This window comes from Onychomys torridus, chromosome 3 (genome assembly GCF_903995425.1).
Source record: "Onychomys torridus chromosome 3, mOncTor1.1, whole genome shotgun sequence".
NCBI classification, from domain to species: domain Eukaryota; kingdom Metazoa; phylum Chordata; class Mammalia; order Rodentia; family Cricetidae; genus Onychomys; species Onychomys torridus.
In genome coordinates this window covers 13,954,112-13,976,715 of record NC_050445.1, presented here as the reverse complement: position 1 = coordinate 13,976,715, position 22,604 = coordinate 13,954,112, and the positions used below count along the sequence as shown (strand labels likewise).

General features: G+C 39.7%; 1 protein-coding gene across 5 annotated transcripts in view; it reads left to right on the top strand.

The window, feature by feature from the left end:
- Pde1c (phosphodiesterase 1C) overlaps window positions 1-22,604 on the top strand; it is a 497,292-nt gene that overhangs the window by 388,522 nt on the left and 86,166 nt on the right. For all 5 annotated transcript variants that reach the window (XM_036181396.1, XM_036181398.1, XM_036181400.1 and 2 more), the window contains 5 exons: window positions 10,109-10,222; window positions 11,508-11,690; window positions 12,539-12,605; window positions 16,121-16,237; window positions 18,450-18,590. In XM_036181396.1, the coding sequence (XP_036037289.1) occupies window positions 10,109-10,222; window positions 11,508-11,690; window positions 12,539-12,605; window positions 16,121-16,237; window positions 18,450-18,590 (622 nt within the window). The remainder of the gene's footprint in view (window positions 1-10,108; window positions 10,223-11,507; window positions 11,691-12,538; window positions 12,606-16,120; window positions 16,238-18,449; window positions 18,591-22,604) is intronic.

Below are 22,604 nucleotides of genomic sequence, written 5' to 3'. Positions count from 1 at the left end.
GAAACTAAAGGCTGAGAAAGGGAGATTGTGAGTTCAAGGCCAGTCTGGAACACTTACTTCCTCACCACCAAAATCAAGCAAGCAATGACTTGGTGGTAGTTTACATCTAAATCTCAACAGTGTTTCACAAGAGGCCCAAAGGCATTGGATCAAGACCAAGAACTCAAAATGGCTTAACATTTTAAGTAGCTTGTAATACCTGCTGTAGTAGCTAAGATGATGGGGCTTCTTTTGGAGCAAACAGTGCTTCGTGTCCAGCTGGCACACATGTGGACCCCGTTATCCCACCCACAGATTAATTCTGAAAGATTTACTCTGTTGTGGAGACTGAGTAAGCCTCAGGCTGCAGGGCTTTCCTGAGCCATAGTTTCACAAATCTGAAAGGAACACAGCCATGAGAGTCTGCCATGATAGGCTCCACTGAGCAGCAACCAGAGTGGACTGCCCTAGTGAATGATACCATCGTTCTAGGACAGGGTACCTGAAACATAATTTATATTTGCTATAAATTAAAGGTGGCAGCCTCCTTTTCCCTCTTCCTTTTCCTCCCCTCCCCTTTCCTTCCTCCTCTTCCTCCTCTTTACCTCTTCTCATCTTCTCTTCTTTCCCCTCATCTCTCCTTTCCCCTCCTCCTCCTCTTCTTTCTCCTACTCTCCCCTCCCCTCCTTTACTTCTTCTTTCTCTTTCTTCTTCATCTTCGTCTACTCATGTCGCACTTAGATTACTATAAAAACAAATGTGCACATCCATTGACTGACGAGCTGGTGCTGAGGAAAACAGGCTGAAAGCCTGAAGGGGCAGAGGGATCAGACCCAGAATTTAATAATTTTTAGTAAGTCTTACTATTTGCAAATATGAATCCTTCAGCTTTGTTCTTTTTTTAAATTAAAACATATTGTCTGCTTCTCTGCATTTCTCGATGAATTTTAAAATTACTGTCGGTTCCCAGCAAATGATCTGTAAGAACTTGACTTGGCATTACAGTGAGCCGAGAGACAAGTTTAGGGTGGTTTCTTATATCTAGTTTTGGTGATGAGCCTTGTCTTTAATGGCTGAGCCATCTCTCCGGCCCGATTTTCTATTTCTAAACTGGTAGATTTCTATAAACATGGATTATCACCCTACTTATTTAGACTATTTGAAATTCTTTTAGTAAAACATTGTACTTTTCTTATAGATATAGGACTTAATATTTTATATTTAAGACGTTTTATTGATTCTTTGAGAATTCCCTGTGATTTATTTTTATCAAAAATTATTCTTTTGTGTGTGTGCATGGGCAAGTCATAACACACATGTGGAGTGAGAGGACAGTTGGAGAGAGTTGTGTCTGTATTTCCACCTGATAGCTCCATGGGATAAAACCCTTCCTTTTCTTCTTTTTTCTTTCTCCTCCTCTTCTTCTTCCTCAGTTAGACTTGGTAGCAACCATCTTCAGTGGGTGAACCTTTTTTGGGACTTTTAAATCTTTTGTAAGAATCTTTCTCACATATTTTTCTTACATTAATGTCCGTTTAGATGGTTTAATTTACTAATTATTTGGATTAGTGAAGACTTTGCATATAATCTATTACTATCATCATTATGATTAACATAATCTTGCTAGCATTTAGACACAGGGTCTTTTACATGCTGCGCAAGCACTGTACCACTCACCTGCATCCTAAGATACAGTCTGGAGGACATGATAATAGGCACACTCAGTTTTAAGCTAGATCAACAGGAAAGCTTTCCATGTCTCAGTATTGTTTGTGATGTTTGCTGTAGCATTTGGTTGTCAAACATTCAACATCAAATTTAGGAAATTCACTTCGATTACTTTTTTTGTGTTATAATCACTAGTAGATGCTTCTCACTTTATTGTACAGATTGATGCTTCTTTTCTAGTCCCTTTAAAACAGTGAATTACAATTATTTTCTGATTTTAAGCCAACTTGTTTCCTTTTGCTATATGTTTCTTATGTGTTTGGTTTTAATTTATTAAACATCTGGGTTTGTGTGTGTGTTTTTGTGTGTGTGTGTGTGTGTGTGTGTGTGTGTGTGTGTGTGTGTGTGTGTCTGTTCACAAAAGAGATTGGTCTGTCAAGCCCATAGTTTCCTTGCTTGGTTGTTTCCTCTTCACAGTTCTCTGGGAGGTTCTTATGACTTTCTTGTGGTAAAAGGTGTCAATGAAGCCACTGGTAAAGTGATAGAGGACTGTAGCTTTCTTTAGTAAAATTAAGTTGTGATCATGGATTTAACTTGCTTAATCGGTACAGAATTACTATTTTATTTTTCCTATGTCAGTTTTGATAAATTAAGGTTTTAGTAGGACTTTCCAGTATTGCCTTGGTTTTTCAATGTGTTTACAGAAAAGTATTTAGGATAGCCTTTTGAATGTGTGCATACTCTGCAGCTAGATTCTCTTTTCATTGTTGATATTGGTTATTTGTGTCTTTCCTACTTTGTTTTCAGTCAAAGACAGCCTTTGACTTTGATAATTATTTCTGCTGCTGGGCTCCTTGTCTGCTCAAGTTTTACTCACAGGTTTGCTTTTAGTTAACTTGACCCTTTACTTGAGACAGACAGTGATGTCATTCACTGTGAGAGGTTCTCCCGTCCTAATATTCGCATTAGGTATGTATATCCTTCTGAATAATGTATTACCTGCGTGTCACGTATTTTGATATGCTACATTTCCATTTTTACTTATTAAAATTCATTTCAGATAATAGGTTTTACCATGAGTTTGTTAGAAATATATTCCCGAATCTCAAAACATTAGAATGTTTCTAGTCATTTTATTTTGCTGTCATTTAAAACTTCATTTGGGTTTTGGCAAAATGTATCACAATGTACAGTCTAATGTGAGGTTGATCTTTCTGAAACATCATTTTTCTCATGCTACCTTGCTTCTCCTTGAAGAAAATGTCCATAGACTCCCTAATATTGCTGAAGAAAGCTGAATTGCAGTAGCTTGGCATGTTGAGCCCACTGTGGTCTGATTCCTGACCAAGTTTTCTCTCTTGGTGTGCTCCTGAGTTCCAGGCTCCCATGGAATTCCCTAAACAAATAGCCCTTTTCAGGCTGCTCTCCCAGGCTGGAGTCTGCCATTTTTCCATCCCATCTTGTGCCCCTGGTTGGCCTCTTATGAACCACCTAAGACCTGCAGGGCAGCTCTGAGTGTGCCCTTCTCTGGAGAAGCTGTTCCTGGATGGAGACTCCTCTTCTTTCTTGGTTTATCATATCTTTGCCATCATGTTTACAGGACTCCCTTGATGTGGTTCATGCTTCGAAGAAGATCTATTTTCCCTCTCTATTGCTGGATACCATCACTATGTCTGCACAGAGAAGGCATTCTGAATAATGCTAAATATTGAATGAGTGTTTCAAATACACTTTTCCTAATCAGTTGCCAATAACCACAGAAACAAACAAATCACTAGAAAAGTAATGTCTATGTATTATCATAAGATTGACTTTAAAGTATAAACCTTGAAGTTACTGTGGGGTACCCCTTTAAGAGGAGCTGTTTTATTTTCCATAACATTTAGGTAAGTGGCAGAGAACAGAGAGCATTCCTTCTCCATGTAGAGAGGGCAGGGTGTGAGATGCAGATATGGAGGTAATGCACTGGAACAGACTGGTTTTAGTCAAATGAGAATGAAGGGCTCATGATTTATTAGTGCATGTAGGGGAAGTGCTGGAAGAATTCAAGTTGTCTTAAGTATTCTGTAAAGCTAAACCCAACAAGTTTCAGACAGTAGATTCTGTGGACCATAAGAGGCATTTTAAGAGCTAGTTATCCAATTTATCCACCCCTGAGGGGAATGACCTTGGGCAGAAGACTGATATGAGAGTATTGTTTTTTTTTTGCTTACATTTACTGATTCTCTCTCTCTCTCTCTCTCTCTCTCTCTCTCTCTCTCTCTCTCTCTGTATGTATGTATGTATGTATGTATGTATGTATGTATGTACGTATGTGGTGTTGTTGTTCCTGGGGGCTGAATAACCTAGGATGTTCATGCTACACAAACACTCTACCATTGAGCCATATCCCCAGCCCATGAGCCCATCATACTATAAGGGAATTAAGCTTTACAAACATACCTGCTCTCTAGGCAGTATTGTTGTGGGTTTTAGTGGGCTTATCTGGGAGCAGAACCATGCCTAATCCCTCCCCAAGCAGGTTGTCTTCAAGTTGTTGAATAAGTTGCTTCCTGGTAAATTTCCTGGACAAGTCTTAGAACTTGTCTTTGGGGCAGTGGGGAGGGGAGAAAGACTTTCTCTGTTTTACCTCAGCTACTCTTTGAATTCTGACATACAGCATTTAGGGTTTCCTTTACTTCCCCTCTTCCTGTGTCTTTCTGCTTTGCCCATACTGGCTCAGTCCAGGGGACTCAGGTCCTGCAATTTGCTCTGGACTTGGATATGTAGAGAGCCAAGCTGATGCTGCCAATCATCAAATGCTTTGCAAGAAAGTAGCTCAGAGCCAGCCGAGGGGTTCTGAAGAAATGGGCAACCTATGTGAAGACGCAGTGGCTCATCCTCAGTGACTCGATGCCCAGCCTCACAGAGGCATTGTGCCAAGGCTTGAAAACCCAAACTCTTCCTAAAATGGTGTTACACGTTTATCCTGGAACTCTTACTGGCAGCCACAGTGACAGAAATGGATGGAGTGCTGGAAACTATGAACACTGACAGACTATTTTTATTGTTGTATATTTCCCTTGCCCTCCTTTTCTCTTTCCCTCCCTCCAGTCTTTCCTTCCCCTGTTTCTTCCTCCCTTCCTTCTTTTCTTACTTCATGAACTTATTGTGGGTACTCATGAAGTGAATTCCCATTAAACACCTAGGCCAGAAGGTTTTTTTTTCCTTTTTTTTTTCACAAAATAGTTTTAATCTTTAGGGATTGTATAAAGAAAAATGAGCAATGAAAAAAATTTACAACTTTTCCATCACTTCAAAATATGCCTCTTATCAACTTGTAATCAGTACCTGCTCCAACCTTCAGCTATTTCCTGTCTCCAAGATTTTGCTTGTGTAAATCTTTCAATAGAATTCAAGTTGTATACATATAGTTTTGCATCTCAAAACTTTTATTTAACATACTATGTTAAGTTACTTATATTGGCCTTTTTCTTCCTATTTATTCTTCTTAATGGGACAGTTTTTCATATGCAGATATACAGTTCTGCAGAAAGGGATGCCACCATAAAGGACAGGCAAACATGATTATCACGCTGATTTGGTACAGGGCAATAGTTTTTGTTTTGTTTTTCTTTTCTTTCTTTGTTTTCCTGGCTCACTTTGAATTTCTCTTTTTTAAATTAAATTACATCCATACAATATATTTTGATAGTTTTTCACTCCTCTGACTATTCCCAGACCTCTCCCCATCTAGCTTTGTTCTTTCTCTTTAAAGCACCAAAATCAACACAAAAAATTATTTTAAAAAGTCAAAAAGAAGCAAAAGCGCTCTCTCTCTCTCTCTCTCTCTCGCTCTCCATCTCTCTCCATTGCCAAGTTGTGGGTCTTTGTGTTAATTCCAATCTACTGTAAGAAGAAAGCAAGGGTTGAGTGATACACTGATCTATGGGTATAACAATATGTCATTAGGAGTGATTTTCTTGATTTGTTCCTTTTTTTTAAAATTTGTTTTATAATTTAATTTAATTTTACATATCAGCCATGGATTCCCCTGTCCTCCCTCCTCAAGCCTCCCCCCTCCCCAGCCCAACCCCCATTCCCATCTTCTCCAGGGCAAGGACTCCCCTGGGGATTCAGCTCAGCCTGGTAGATTCAATCCAGGTAGGTCCAGTCCCCTTCTCCCTTCGCCCAGGCCAAGCAAAGTGTTCCTGCATAGGCTCCAGGTTCCAAACAGCTAGCTCATGCACTAAGGATTTCCCAAACCATTCAAGTTAATCAACTATCTCACCAGAGGGCCTGGTGATCGGATGGCCAAACACCCTAACTGTCATGCTAGAACTCTTATCCAGTGACTGATGGAAGCGGATGCAGAGATGCACGGCCACGCCCCAGGTGGAGCTCTGGGAGTCCAGTCGTCGAGAAAGAGGAGGGATTGTATGAACAAGAATTGTTGAGACCATGATAGGAAAAAAGCTTTGTTCCTTTAGCTGATTAATAGTAGTAGGTTTTTCTTAGGTCCTTGGCAACTTTAGTGGTGTCAGATATGGATTTCATCTCATGGAATGGGCCTTAAATCCAATCAAAAGGTGGTTGGTTACTCTTATAATATTTGTGCCACTACTGCACCAATATATCTTGCAGGAGAGTTGTTGCTATTATAGGTCTCAGAGTTTGTAGATTTGTGATATTGATGATTACCTTTCAACCCCTGTAGTGTGCAGAGTACCCCTTTTAGCACCATGAATGCTAGTCCGTAAGGGTGAAGCTTCTAGTTGGGCATCATCTCAACTTCTCTGTGTTCAATGACACAGTAAATGTCTTTATTAATAGGGCCTCACCATCAGGTTATGAGGAACAGCCAATAGCCTTAGCATAGTCCATGGTATTGGGGAAGGGGGTTGTATGGTCCTTAACTGAACACTATGCCACCTATCCCTGGTACTGGAGGTTTTACTTGGCAAAATACTACTCAACACCATTGAGAGTCAGGTTCCCTGAAGCTCGGGTATCTCTCCATCCTGGGTGTTGGGTCAAATGGGAACTGGTTAGAAAGTTGCTAACTGTTTCTTTAAACAAAAACAAAACCTTATTATCTCTCTGTGGTCGTGCTTTGTTCCTTTCAATTTCCTTTTCTCTCAACATGCTCACTTTTATTGCATCAATTCTACTCCATAAATCTAAGCTTTCCTGAACTTTGATGAGTGCCTTGCAGATGTTCCTTTGGTGAATTTTCTTGATTCTGGTAGCGAGCGCCTTCTCTGCATTCTGTGTGCTATCGATTCCTCATCTCCATTGCTGACTCTTCCTCAGATATTCTTGCCTGTTTTGTCATCTTTAAATCAAGAGAGGTGAAAGTCACCTGGGTGATTTTTTTTAAAATGGCAGGTCCTGCCAGGTTCCCTGGGTTGTCTGCCAGGATGCTGGTTGAATCTTCAGTCTAGCTCAGAAGCTAGAAAAGTAAGGAAGATGTACATGTTTGTACCTTTTCATGTTTTAGAAGTGCTCTCTGTGTGAATTCTTCTCTGGGTTTGCTAAAGTTTTCAGTCCCCTGCATCACTGACTTCCTGCTGTGTATGAATTCTTCTCTGGGTTTGCTGAAGTTCTTGGTCCCCTGTATCTCTGACTTCCTGCTGTGTATGAATTCTTCTCTGGGTTTGCTAAAGTTTTGGGTCCCCTGCATCACTGACTTCCTGCTGTGTATGAATTCTTCTCTGGGTGTGCTGAAGTTCTTGGTCCCCTGTATTGCTGACTTCCTGCCGACTGGGACAGGGAGCCTGGTGTTCTGAGTGGTACTTTTTCTCTCTGGTGAACTGTGACCTCAGCTGGGACCTGCTTCCCAGGGCCTGGCAAGCAGAGTTCCTCACCACTTGATTCTCTTGATACTGTGCCTTCCTGGAAGGAAGAGTGGTTAAAAATAGTGGAATAAGGCACGCCTAGTCATTTCAGTTGTCTTGATTAGAAGGCGTTAGCCACAAGGGCTGCTTGGGCGGTGTTTCTGGAGGGGAGCTTGTTGCAGTAAAGCTCACTTGTCCTTGTGGTTGGCGCTTCCGTCTCATTGGTCATTCGTTCATTAGTCATCTGTTGGCTAAAGTTGATACTCAAAGCCAGGCTCTCATCTACAAGCCATTTAACCAGAGGTAGTGAGCACACTGTGCTTGCAGAGCACTTTCCAGGGTGTGCCTTAAAGCTGCTTGTGTCTCTTTTCTGGGAAGCGTATCAATTGCCACATTTTACACTTGTCCACACATATGTACAGCAGTTCTTCTACACAAGCATATGGATGTCTTTTTAATTATACCACCTTGCTCTCAAAAAAGCTGATGCTGCTGTTAAATTGCATTCTGGTGTGTGACAGGGTAGACGCCAATGGCCAGCTTGAATTTTTGCTACTTTTAAAACAATATGTTGTATTTCCTCAAACCTTTTCCAGGGTTTTTTCTTATTTTTTGGGAAAAAAAAATTAGAATGGTGTATGTTGGATTTTTTTTCTTTTCACTTTTTTGTCTGATTTTTTAAATATCTGTCCTCACTTGCTTATCTGGGTTTTCTTTAGATTACAAACATTTTTCTTTTTATTAAAGCTGTCTTTATCCCCTGGAAGCTGTTACAGGAAGGTGCTACCTTATGGTTTTATTAGTCATAGTTCCCCTCATTTTTCCCCATTTTGTCCTTTGCTCTTAGGTTTTAGGATTAAGATGGATCCTAACCAAACATCCATGCTAAATTTTTGGTAGAATCTTTAATCTCCAAGATAAGGCAAAATGTTTTTAAAGTTTGAATTTTTTTCTCAATTTGCTTTTCCAACCGAGAGTTTAATGGTATCTGAGCTCCTGAGAGAGAGATAGTCAGAGTTGGAAGCAGGTGTAGCTGGGAATGTATTTTGGTAAAGAGTATCTGGTCTTAGTCAAGAGCAGCCAGGCTCCCTGATGCAATGTCTCTGTTCCTTGGCAGACAGACTGTCCCTTGAGTGTGACTGACGGGCAGCACCTCCCATGCCAGCATCTTGTTTTGTGTAGACCATCCAGTGTCATTCCTAATGCTGGGGATATAGCTCCCAAGGTCACCTTCAAACTCACAGAGACCTCCAGATTTCTCTCTGTACGTTGGACGTTGCCAGTACAGTAGAGACTACCTCAATTAACTCCTCTCTGTATTTTACGATATTGAAATTTTTGCATACTTGATACTTGGTTAACCAATACCTTTCCCTACTTTTCAAGGTTAATTTAGGAATTTTTTTTCTTAATTTTGAATCACTTTTATAAACATCAGAAGAGTAGCATACAGCTTGTCAAGTACTGAGGTTTTGGGAGTAACTAAATGACCCAAGACTCCAGATTCTAGAGCAAATTTTGTCAAGTAGTCCACCTATTCTCTCTCGATATTGCAAGCTTGTGGATACTTTGAAATCAGGAAGGTAAGGCAGATTGTATAAACCCATATACGATGGAGATATGACAGTGATCTTAAATGTTCTGCCAAGATTTTTCTTGTCTGGGTATCTGTGAGGATCTGGACCTTTGATTAACAATAATGACAGTAATTATATCAATGGCGTCTTGCAGAATTACCCCGAGTCTCATGGTCTATCAATTATTACTGGCATTTGATCTTTCCATCAACTTCCAAAGTTTGTTGCATGGTGCTTTATTTTATAATCCTCAGGGAAGCCACCTAGCTTACCTGATGTGCACAGAGGATACTTTGTGAGACAAAAGTCAAATCCACATTTGACTTCCAGGTCGGTACTGTTTTCTATTAGTACCGTTGGCTACCAAACATCCTGAGGAGGTACTTGTCCTCCACTGCCCCAGTTACTGTGCCTTGATGGCCTGCAGGCATTGTATTGCCCTACCACACACTGTCCTTCTCTGTTCCAATGATTTCTGTGTAAGGAGATTGAGCCTTTTCATTTCTCTTGGATGATCTGGAAACCTCAGTTTACTACCCAGCCACATTTTTGACAATTCCATTCTTCTTCTTAGGGGCATTCTTCCTGTCTATTAACATAATTTACTTGCACCTAAGTTTTCCATGTCCTTCTATGGCTATAGTGGTACAAGATACCTTCCCATAAGTCTTGAAACATCTATAGGCTGTAGGGCTATGATTTTCTATAGCTACTGCTGAACAAGGTGCCTTGGACAGGGAGAGTCTCAGAGGTACCTGGTGGTGTTTGCTGATGGTCAGTCTTTCCCATATTCAATTAGAGACTAAAAGATATATATCTGAGAAAAAGAAAGTTGTCAACTATTTAGAACCTTCATAACAATGAATGAATACTACAGAATGTTGGCTGTGGTGAGGGCCTGGTCTTGCTTTATTATTTTATGACTTGCTACTCCAGCACTGTGACTTTTTTTTCCATTCAGATATATTGGAGTAAAAAACAATGTTCAAAACTAAAAAGTTGTGTCATCATAGTTTTAGAATTATTCTTTGATTCCTTTATCTAATGAAGTCATTTTGTCCCCCATAGGTTACGGTCTTTGGTCAAGCAGTTAGAGCGAGGGGAGGCCTCTGTGGTAGATCTTAAGAAGAACCTGGAATATGCAGCCACAGTACTTGAATCTGTATATATTGACGAAACAAGGTAAGTAAGTAAAGAGATTAAGAAAGCAATGCTATATTTTCTGTCTAATAGTCTCCCTAGCTCCCATGTCAGTTCTGGGGTGTGGTTCAGATCACTGACTCTGAAAGACCTTTGACCTATAGGAAAGAGCTGGACAGTTGCTCCCTCAACTATGAAATGATCAACAGAACCTGCTGCATGGACAATAAAATGGTGTCAGAGCAGAAAAGGCAATCCTTAGAAGCCTGGCAAGGTTTCTTCCAGATGTATAGCCCCACTGTGATGGCTACCCACTCATTATGTCAGACTAAAATGTGTGTTTGAGTCCATCATCTTGGTCAGCAACTGGAGGTTCCTGATGTGATCAAGTCCCAAGTATTTCCCCTTCAGCAAACATTTCCACTTGAACTGTACAAGTACTAGAGCAATTGTAGGCACTGAAATCAATTTTGAAAGAAACAGAACTGCTTCCTTTTGGAAACTGTTGAAATGTCAACTGTGAAAGTCTCTAGTCAGACAGACTGCTCAGTATTTGTGATATCTTGCTTCACCAAACTCAATCGGAAAGGATTTCACTATAGTCTATGGGTTGTTGGGTTTATTTATTTATTTTTTAATGACGCAGTTAATTGTTAATTTCAGGAATTTGATACCACAGTTTTTTCCCCTTTACCTAAATAAATATATCTAAACACAGGACAACAATAAAGCATCTTTATATTGATGGGCACTTTTACTGCTTATTTTTAATAGGGCTTAAATAGATGACGTTCAGTATTTTTGGTTCTATTATCACTACATTTCTTCCTTTCTAGTGCTCTGCCCGATTAAGTTAGGCAAATCAGAAAAGCATATTAACAGATGGCTAAAGTCACTGGACCCAAATGAAGAACTGCACTGCTTGGGGAAGTTCTCTTGAATTTAGAAGTTCGTGTTCTTATTATCTCCTGTTGGATTAAAGGGGCAGCAGTTGGCATCCCTTCAGAGAACTTAGTTGTTGGGATTTGCACAATGTATTTTAGTCTTTAGTCATTTCTCCCAATGCTGTCACTAGTTGGGTCTTAGCTTTTTACACATTTTTATACTTGTGTCTTTGGGGAATAGGCCAGATCCAATTTAGTCAAAGGAGACATATCAGTGTGAGCTTTTACAGGCCTTGCCAAAACACTGTTTCCCCCACGCCATGTGTGTGTGTCTCATTTTATATCATGTTTTAGTACCTGTGTTTCAGGTTGGGTAGAGAGGGGCAGCTGTTTCAGAGAACTCTAGATTGAGATTCAGTCTCTGGTATGTATTTTATTTTCAGGAGACTTCTGGACACAGAGGATGAACTTAGTGACATTCAGTCAGATGCTGTGCCTTCTGAGGTCCGAGACTGGCTGGCCTCCACCTTCACACGACAGATGGGGATGATGCTCAGGAGAAGTGATGAGAAGCCCAGATTCAAGAGCATTGTCCATGCAGTGCAAGCTGGGATATTTGTGGAGAGGTAAAGGTGAAATGTGTTGTTACTCGAGGGCCAGACCAACCAGAGGAGCTCCAGGTCCCATGACTCTAAGATTTCCTTTAATGTAGTTTTGATACCTTATTATAAAAACTCACATTTCTGAGTCGAAACAGGTATTTTAATCTCCATGACATCATTAGGACATGTTTTTCCCATTGCTCAAATCCTCATCTTATAAAGATTTAGATTAAGTTCAGTCTTGTTTTTAAAGTCAGAAGTCATCTGACCCATGTTTTTCAAATACACGGATAGCATCAGAATAGACCAATAGTGCTTTGAGGCCTCTGAGCCAGGGGGGGCAGTTTAAGAGCTGAGTTTGTTGACACTGAATTGTTCCCTACAAAAACCAGAATCATTTCTTCTACTATTCCCTATTTTACAGTTACACATTTTAGAAATTCCATGGTAGTGATTTCAAAGTTTACCTGGGACATTTACTTGCTTCTTTTAAAAGTTCTAGAGAAAAAAAAAAAAACATTTCTGGTGGGTTGTCCACACAGATTCTTTGCTCATCATTAAGTACAATACTGTAACCTGCTTCTCATCCTGCAGCCAGTGCTGGCAGAGCATATCATCCCTTTCAATAATTTAGTGTCCAATATGGGGCACATAAGTTTAATTTAATTCTGTTTCCAGTGGCTTGTGTGTTTGAGGTTGCCTTGATCTCTTTTTAGTTCATCGAGAAGGGCACTAGAGTAACTTCAGAATGTCAAGTTCCTTGGGTCCCCAGATGACCTGAGTGCTCATCGTTGTCCATGTGTGCAGGTCTATGAAGTAGTAATCGTTGATTGTAAGGTATCACATTTTGTTTTCTTTCCCATCTTTGCCAGAATGTACAGGCGGACATCAAACATGGTTGGGTTGAGCTATCCACCAGCTGTTATTGATGCATTAAAGGTAAGGATGTTGAAAAGGCTTATGGGATACATGGAAATGAATGAAGAGTACAGTTAAATTTGTTCTCAGAAAACAATATTTCATTTCTCCTCCTTTTCTTCTTCTGCTTCTCCTCCTCCTCCTTCTCCTCTTCCTCCTTCTTCCTATCCTAACCTGTCATTATTGTTTTCTTATCTGTTCCAGTAGTACTACTACGTTCTCAGTCTTTAACCTCCTAATTTTTTTTCTTCCAAATTAAACTCCATGTGGATTTTGGTTTTGCAGTGATCTGTCATAAGATTCGTGCAGCAAAAGCCACAAGAGATAGGTGCATTACAGCAAAAGTGTTTGAACTTAGGAAGAAACTTGTTGGTTGTAATCATATCAATACTCAATTGCCCACTCCAAGTCCACTTTTTAAGATTTTTTTAAAAAGACCCAGAACATTTTAAGACTAATAAAATCAGAGTTAATCAGGGATTAGAATTGAGGCTTGGTCACAGTGTTCCTAGCACTTGGCATGTTCTCAGTAACAGTTCACAACATGATTGTTTACTCCAGAGCTGTTGTCCCCTTGAGACATCCTGCGGTTTTCCTAAGACTTGCACTGAGGCAGGTGTTCCATGGGAAGTCATTCAGATACAGTTTTGTTTTAAGCATGCTGAACCCTGCACGGTAACTCCCAATCAAGCATACTGAAAATTATGTAGATGACTTCAAAAGGCTCAACACAGAAGTGTTCCTTGAGGCAGGGATGGAGTCAGATTCAGGGGTCTGGAGTGTTCCTGGTGTACTTTGGTTGCCATGTGGAGTTGGCTAGGGCCCATTGTCTTGTGCTGGTTGATAATTGTATGCTGTCTGCACTTAACACCTGTCCCTTTGTACAGTGGCATCGTGGAATTCTGGCTTCTAGTATTGTCTTTCTCTGAAACATGCAACAAGTACAATCTGGGGATGCTTTAGAAGATAAATTACCCATTTGGGGGAGTGCTTCTTGAATAGCTTAATGTAAGAAATATACCCCATTGGACCGTTTTGATTATGTTCATGGATTTCCCTTTTGTGCAGAGACGTTCACTGGTTGTATTTATAAGATTCACATTTCCCTTTTTACTGTCTACATTTTCCATCCTCCTCATGTCTTAAGAGCAGGAAGGATACTGTGAGGAGCCCCGTGCTCCCATGCTAATGGCCAACCCATCAGTGTAGTTTACAATGATGTTTCCCATCTCACCAGTGGAACCACTTCCTGAGACCTGTTTCCTAACACCAGAATGAAATTGCCATTGATTTTCATAACTGAACTGAAACACTCAGTGTAAATCTTAGGAGCGTTAGAAGCCTACTTAAACCTTTATTTCTGCCTTTGTCATACACACAAATACAATTGGGCTCACTGATACTGGGCTGTTTATGAGAGTGTATCTTCCAAATTGAAGTCTCTTTTATACGAATCACTTAAAATCAAAAAGTGAAACAACGTGTTATGTGAACAAAATGTTATTCTATGCTTAAGGAAAGGAAACCTCAGAAGTCCATGTGGTCTTTCTAAGAGGACCTCCAAATGGCTGCCCTTCCCATGTCTGCTGATATGTGTATTAAGGTCTTTTGCCCTTGACCCAATTCCTGTTGATCAAGAAAGTTCAAGTCCTCTCTACAATGTAGTTTCTTTCCAGTTCTCTACACTTGCCTTTGATTGCCAGAGGACTGAAGTGAGTTGGACAGCACAGAGATGGAGTCACTTTTCCCTTTTAGAACCTGTTGGGGAAAAGGTTATTTGCCCCGAGCTGCTGGCAATTATATGGAAATCACTACTGATTTCCTCTAGTACAGAAAAATTTCTCAAAGACAGAGAATTCAGTTCACTAAAATAACCATTGTGGCATGTCATGTTAACCTTTTCAGTTAATGTAAGAACGTGGCATAAAATGACATCTGTGTAAGAGAATAATTAACACTGCTCATTGTAGATTTTAATTGCATTGTGTGTCACTCTTGGTGTTTTCTCTGCTGGATACATATTACCTTTTAATTTCATCTTCTCTCTAGCCTTTGGGTAGGCTTCTAGAGGTACACAAGTGATCTGTTCTTTGGAAGAGCAGTTGTCCTGTGGCTCAGGACCAGCCCCTTGGATAGTTGTTAAATGGGAGGAAATAAGCAGTTTCCAGCTTTTCTAGGCTGAGCTAACCTGGATGTTCTCCACTTTTCTTGACTGGAATTATCCCTGAGCAGAATTTAGTAAAAGAGAAAGCATATCTAAGGTGCTTCATTTGGGTGCTCATTAAAATGCAAATTCCAGGCTCAGGATCATTCACAGGTCTACAGCATCCTCAGTATTTTCAGTGAGTCCCTAAGTGGCTTGGGAGAACAATAAAGTTCAAGAGTAACAGTTAAGATTTTCTTAAAAATAAAGGCCCAGACAGAATATCCACTCCCCTACTCATTTCTTGGAGCTGTCAGTGTCCTTCTCCTCAGGAGGGGATCAGACAGTGGCTGTGACTCATAGTAATCCAATTATAAAACTCAAGCAACACTCTAAGTTGTGGGTATATTTTGGTATCTATGTCCTGCATTCTCATTGGGTACTTAGGGGATGAGGCCTGTGCCAGAGAAATACCCATGGTGTGATGAAGACACCAAATGCCTATCAATTTAACTATGATTTAAACACACGTTTGTTTATTATGTCCACAAGTGGCTGGTGTTGCTGTGTCAAAAGAACACAAGATAATGTTTACATGTATTCTGGAGCCAGTATTTGTGAACAAATAGGAACTTTGTGATGGCATATAAGGTGTGTGTCCAGTTCGGTTTTTACATTTCCTTCCTTCACCAAAGTGTTAGAGCAATAGGAGAACTTTGTCACCAGATTTGTGGCTCCAGAGAACACTTTTCCTGTTCTTGAAGTAAATGTTTTCCCTTTGGTTGCATCTTAGCCATGGATATTGAAGTGGCATTCCATTTTTGTCTTCTATATCATACATGCTTCTGCACACTTTTAAATGACTTCACAGTGTCAACTCTAGCCTCAGAGGATGTCATTACATAGTAGGTTAGTGGCTTGGAGAGCATTTAGAGATGTGCCCCAGCTGGTTTGACCTCAGAGTGCTAGCTGATGGTCTTGAAGGAAGGAGCCTGAGGGCATCAGCGTGGAAGGCATAGGTGTCCTCATCCCACATGTGTTCCAAGCTTGTGCTTCTAATAGGCTTTTGAGGAATTAGGAAACTATTCATTTTCTCATCTGTAAAATGTAACTAGTCATACCACCTAAGAATTGTTTGATAAATTACTTATCTCTTTACCACTCATGATGTCTGTCAATATTTCTGCTGGATAATAAAGTTCTTTGTTTTTGTTTTTGTTTTATATTAACAGTAAGTATTCTTGTGCTACCACACTAGAAAGCTACTGAGAGTTCTTCAGTTTTGAGCTATATAGTGACAAGTGTAGGCTACCAGCAGACTCAAATGTGGATAGATTAGCAGTTGCATAGGTGATGTGAACTAATAGCGCTTTCTCCCTGTGCTGTCCTGCAGGATGTGGACAAGTGGTCCTTTGACGTCTTTTCGCTCAATGAGGCCAGTGGAGATCATGCATTGAAATTCATTTTCTATGAATTACTCACACGCTATGACCTGATCAGCCGATTTAAGGTCAGTACCTCGTTAAAAAGATAAACTGCAAAAAATTTTCTATCCTCACATAACGTCTATGTCAAGACCTAGGGAATCAATCCTTTTTAAGTAGATAGGAAACTGTTGTGGGCAACTGTGGACATCATTCCAATAGGGCTATAGTTTCTTCCTTCTGGAAGTCTTTTTCTTTATATGCTGACTGGTGGATCTTGCTAAAAAGCAGACTGGAGAAGTGCTATGGAGACCTATCTTCTGAGAAGCATTGCCTGCAGTAGCTGAGTCTGCCATAGGTGCTGCCCACCAATGGGCACTTCATCTCACATCATCACGATTATGTGCACTATTGACCGCTCTTGGCAGAGAGGTAGCAATGGAGACAGAGTGAGCTTAGCAACTTCCATAACTTTTCCCCTCACCTCATGCTGCATTCAGACAAAACTCCCATTTATCCATGACAGATCATTGGTGTTTCCTAGCCATCTATGCTTCAGATTAATTCTTTGCTTTAAATAAAGAGAATATATTATGTCCAGGGTCAGCCCCTCAGCCACTAACCTGCACAGCCTTTTCAGATCAGGACGGGTCCTCAAGGGAACCTCTGTTCAGTTTATTTCCTCAGACTTAATTCATCAGATGAATGTGATGTATCTCTGGAACCTTGTAGGTTGTTTTACATACAAATGTTGATATCTCTAGACAGAGTATGTCGCTGTCACTTTCTTAAGGGCTGTATTGAAGCACATGCTTTCTTCATGACCATAAATTACTTATGGCAATGTCCTTTGTCCTTCATTGTGCCTACATCAGAAGCTGCAAGGAACCATGGGTACTGGAGACACCTTTCTTGGAGCAAAAGTTGTGTGAACACCTTTACTTAGCTTCTCACTTGCTCATAGACTGTCAGGGCAGCCCAAAGACCCAAGATCCCTTGTTCTTACCTGTGAAAAATGATAATAAGCTCATCTATGCCCTCTGGAATACATTTCCTTATGTACCTACTTACTTTGGTTTCACAAGAAAGGAACTTGCAAAGTAACCCTGGCTGGCTTTGGATTAGCAGTAATCCTCCTTTCTCTTGCCTCCTGAATTCCATAACTAATGAACATAATTAAAATTTCAAGAATCCACTAATGGTTAGAATGTAAGAGGCTCACTGTGGTGATTATAGTTGAATTTCCTTTTGAATCTGTTAGGAAATCTCTAGGAACACACACCCTTTTCTTCACCCCCAGCTTTGGACTAGGGATTTTACTTCAACTGTATCAATAATCTCACAATTAGCATGATAAATATCTGGAAGGTCCTCTTAATTGTATGTAACATTTACAGCTCTTTACTCTGCTATACAGGAGAGCAAGCTGTGTGTATTACACATATTTGAGCTGAAAAAGCAATCAGTTGAAAATACTATCCCAATGGACTGGTGGTTCTGAGAAAATGTGCACATCTTTATGACTTGAGAAAAATGAACATATACTTTGCAGCATATTTAACATGAGAAAACAAAGGACACAAAAAAACTTAAGTTAGAAAATGATTGTGATGTGACAGATGTAAGCTGCCACTGGTGTGACTTCCTCAAAGCCACGTTCTTTGAAAGAGGTCATTGTATGCATTAGAAATATGGGGAAACACGGTGTAGTAGTGTATATGAGAAAGGAATAGGCTATTTCCTTTTATCCCACAATGATCTATTATTAGTGACTTGCAGTTTGGAAAGTCTTCTTCTGAAGGTGAAATGTTACAAATCGTTAAAAATTTCATAAACTGCAGTAATTCCCAGTGGAATTTATAAGTTCCTCAACATGGTTTATGACATTGGTCCTGTGTAGCATCTCTTCCTTCTTGGGATTGGAAGAAAAGACTAAAAACAGATAAACTACAAAGAAATACAGAACGTTAGTAGTCACCAATAATTAATGGGGTTGCCTATGTGTACATCAAAAAACACTGGTTTACATTTTAAACAAAATGTCTTTGAGATGAATCTGTATAGTTTGGTTGCCTGAACTGAGGAATTTGTAAGACTGACTGTTCTTCAACCAGGGACTTGGTGTTAAAGACTTTCAATGTATCTGATAGTTTTGCCAGGGAATTTTATTAACTGTTAAACATTGTTGCTTCCTTGTGTGATCCACAACGGCCCCCAAAATGAGCAAGGTGGGGACCTTAATGTTTGTCTTAAGGTAAGTCTATCATTCAGTGAATGAAGCTTACTGTTCTCTTTCAGATCCCCATTTCTGCACTTGTCTCATTTGTGGAGGCCCTGGAAGTGGGGTACAGCAAGCACAAAAATCCTTACCACAACTTGATGCATGCTGCCGACGTCACACAAACTGTGCATTACCTCCTCTATAAGACGGGAGTAGCGGTAAGTAGAGGCAGAGACTCTCGTCTGTGTTGGAGGGTGTTCCAGATGTGATGAGGAGGCATCCAGTATGAATGAATACCTTGTGAACTCCCTATCTTCCAGTATCCCCTGATCCCTATAGAGAGGCTTGAGGTATTCTAAAGTGTTCTCATAGTCATCATGGAGAGCCTTGGGGTTCTCTGGAGTGCTCCCCTGATCTTTATGGAGAGTACTCTGAAGTGTCCCCCTGATCACTGTAGAGAGCCTTGGGGTTCTCCAAGATGTTCTACTTCTTCTTGGGTCCAATGAAATAGATAATGACCAATTAAAGAATATTACAAGAGCTAAATATATATTATCTTGACCCTTAGCAACAGTCAGTTAACAATGACATTCACTTATTCTGAAATTATGTTCAATAGATTCATCAACCATTCCTTTAACTCATATTTGTCTTAACCTGCTGGGTCTTTTTCTGGTTATTCATATCTTATACATTTTTTATAGCTAAGGGTTTCTAGTAGTTTGAAATATCATTATTATAGTTCTGCTTTTCAGTTCTTTAGATGGCTTTAGATGTCTTTTATCTAATCCATTTGATTAACTAGCTTGTTTAAATTGATTGTGCCCTTGACTTTTTTATTGTTGTTTCTTTATTTATTGATTGATTGAGTATGGGTATGGGGAGGATACATTTAGATGCCAGAGAACAATTTGTAGCGGTCAGTTCTCTCCTTCTACCTTGTGGAGGCCATGGGTTGAACTCAGATTTTCTGATTCTTCATGAAGCACCTTGGTCAACTGAATCATTCCACAAGCCCCGTTGCCTTCATTACTTTCATATAAGATATCAATTTTAATATTCATAGACAATGGTGGCAAAACAAAGTAAAACAAAAACCAAAAACAAATGAACAAACAAATGAAATGGCTTTCATTGAGATTAACTTCAAAAGACCTATAGAATTTTTTTTTACTTCTATTTGAATTTATTGTGTGCTGAGTTTATCCCCATGCCATATATTTTGTTTCTGCAGTTTGCTCTGGGATATCTCTTTCTTCTGTGATGGCTCCTCCTATGTCTTAGGAACAGTTTGTTCCTTCTCCGTGAGGCTCATCTTAGTGTGGCATGGGTTAATCTGACCATGAACACAGTATTTTTGCTCACATCTTGTTGACCTGGATATATTCAGTAACTAGGGAATCTTCAACTAAACCTGAAAGCTAAAATGTGCTCTCTGCTCTTTTAAGCACATGCAACAAAAATTGAGCACTGATTTTTGGGTCAGTGACCACAAGTCCAGCCCCACTGTGTGGACTTGAGCACAGCTCCTGACTCCAACAGTATGTGATGCTTGAACTGTGGGCTGACACAGAGTGTTTTTCTACAAATCACAGGGAATGTAATATGCCATTTTAAAAGTTTGAAATACTGACAAAGTTTGGAAATATTAAAATCAGTTCTTAGAAAAACTAAGCAAACCAATCATGGAAATAGCATGCACAAAACCTTCAGAATGACGTCTTTCAGGTGACAGTAGCATTTTGAATATGCACACACTTGATGGCCTGGGAAGATTCATGCATGTTTTTAAAGTGAAAACAAAGATTTGAGCTCTTGACTTGCATGATTTTCTGGGTTAAGAGAGTGGCAATCCATTTTCACAGTTCCCTCCAGGCCACTTACAGGAAGAGCAAGACAGAAATTGTTTGGGCATGGCAAATCAGCCACAACCCAGAACATACTTACTTGTCTTTTCCACTGACTGGCTCAGTCTAGTAGCTCACTGAATTACATTTAGAATACAGTGGGAAGAGTAAGCCTTGAAGTTAGATATACTACATATAAATTCCTGCATAATTACTTAATAGATATTATAACCTGTGATAAAACATCGAGTCTCTATGTCCAGATTTCCTCTGGTCTGAAATGTAAGAAAAAAATTTATCTAAAGATGGCCATGAATAAAATATCAAAAATGCTATTCTCTTTCCTTCAAATTAGAAAATATTATTACTAGATTATTGTAGAATTTCCCCAAAATCTATGATCATATTTTAGTTTTTGTTAAAAGGCTCATTTTGGAAAAATACCATTTAAGAAGCCATTTCAAAATTATAGAAATATTACAGAGAGGACTCATTTTATGACACTAAAGAGTTTCTACCAAAAAAACTGAGACCAGAAGCCATACTAAATAATAATTCCCATGAAAACATGGAGTAAAACAGAATTGTCCACACCAAAACAAACCCATGAAGACCTAGACTGATGCAGAGGTGTCTACTAAGACAGACTCATGAAGACATGAACTGACACACTAAGATAACTATTGAATATTTTTCTATAGAACCCATGGAATGCAATATGCTATTTTAAAAGAATAAAATGGTGAGAAAATTTGCAAGAGCTTTTCATGCACTGGAAATGAATACATATGATGTAAAAAGTACATTCTCAGCAGTTAAAAAAAAATGTATGGTTGTCTATCAGCAACTTCAAAACTGTAAACAGGAAACAATAATACTCAAAACCGATGTTTCAGTGAGTGGAGTGCTGTGTTTTAAATGGGAAACTCTTATGTTGTATGGATGGAAATTTTCCTCAAAACAATAAATACTAATTCAGTTCCAAAAAATTTAATGTATAACTTGATAAGTCTGAACTCCATATAAAATATATATTCTTCTGTATTAGAAAACGTAGATTTGGAAAGGAACAGTATATAGCAAGAAGGTAGTTCTTATCTGACTAATGCTAAACTATTGACAAAGCTATAGAAACAGAACAGGTGATAAAAATGACGAACACATCAAGGAGTTTCAGTTCAAACCATACACTCAAAGGTTTATTGAGCACTTATTATGGATGAGCTGGGTGCTTTGTTAAACGACTCCACGGTGATGGTACGAGGTGGTGAGGACTTTGAGAAGCAATGGGATAATAAAAGCAGAGCTCATACAAATAGGACTGGTGCCTTAAGAAGGAGACCCAGGACTCCCCTCCTCTTCCTTCCTGGCCCTTTGGGCTTCCACTGAGTGTAAGTGTACAGCTTGTCTTGCTTCATAATGTGTTACCACCTTCAAAACAACTGTCAGTCAGTCATGGACTGGAACCTTCATGAGTCCAAATCAGCCTTTCTCTTTAATATGATTTATCTCACATACTTGTCATAGTACATGTCTTAGTTAAGGTTTTCACTTGCTGTGTGTGGAGAGACACCATGACCACGGCAACTCTTATAAAGGAAGACATTTAATTGGGTGGTTTACATTCAGAGGTTCAGTCCATTGTCACCGTGATGGGGAGGATGAAGGCACGCAGGTAGACATGGTGCTGGAGCTGAGATTGCTACATCTTGCAGGCAACAGGAGACCGGTCAACTGAAATACTGGACAGTATCCTGAGAGCAGTAAACTCAAAATCCACACCCACACTGACACACTTCCTCCAACAAGGCTGCACCCACTCCAACAAAGCCACACTTCTTAATAGCGCACCCCCTATGAAATTATGGGAGGCCAATTACATTCACGCTACCACAGTAATGGAAAGCTAATACAAGGAATTACTGCAAATTGTCTTTTTAAATGTCTATACAAATATACTTTGGCATGTACAATAGAGGACAATTTCCTGTAACACAGTGGTTCTCAGCTGAGGGAAACTGTTCCTATCCCTATAGAATGGGTTTTTATGGTATTTGGTTATGGTAGCTGCAGGAAACTAATACAGTGGAATAGGAAACTGGCCCCAGGCCCGACTTCTTTCATGTTTTGTAAGATGTGTTTTATTTTTTGTTGTTGTTGTTTGTGTATGGATGTTTAACTGCATGTTTATATACATACAACACATACACCTAGTGCCCATGAACTTCAGAAGAGGTTTGCAGATTCCTGGGGACCAGAGTGACAAAGAATTGTGACCTACCATGTGGGTGCTGGGCACTGAACTTGGGTCCTCATGCTGGGCCCTGAGCCTAGGTCCTCATGCTAGGAATTAACCTGAGTTCTCATTCTGGGCACTGAACCTGG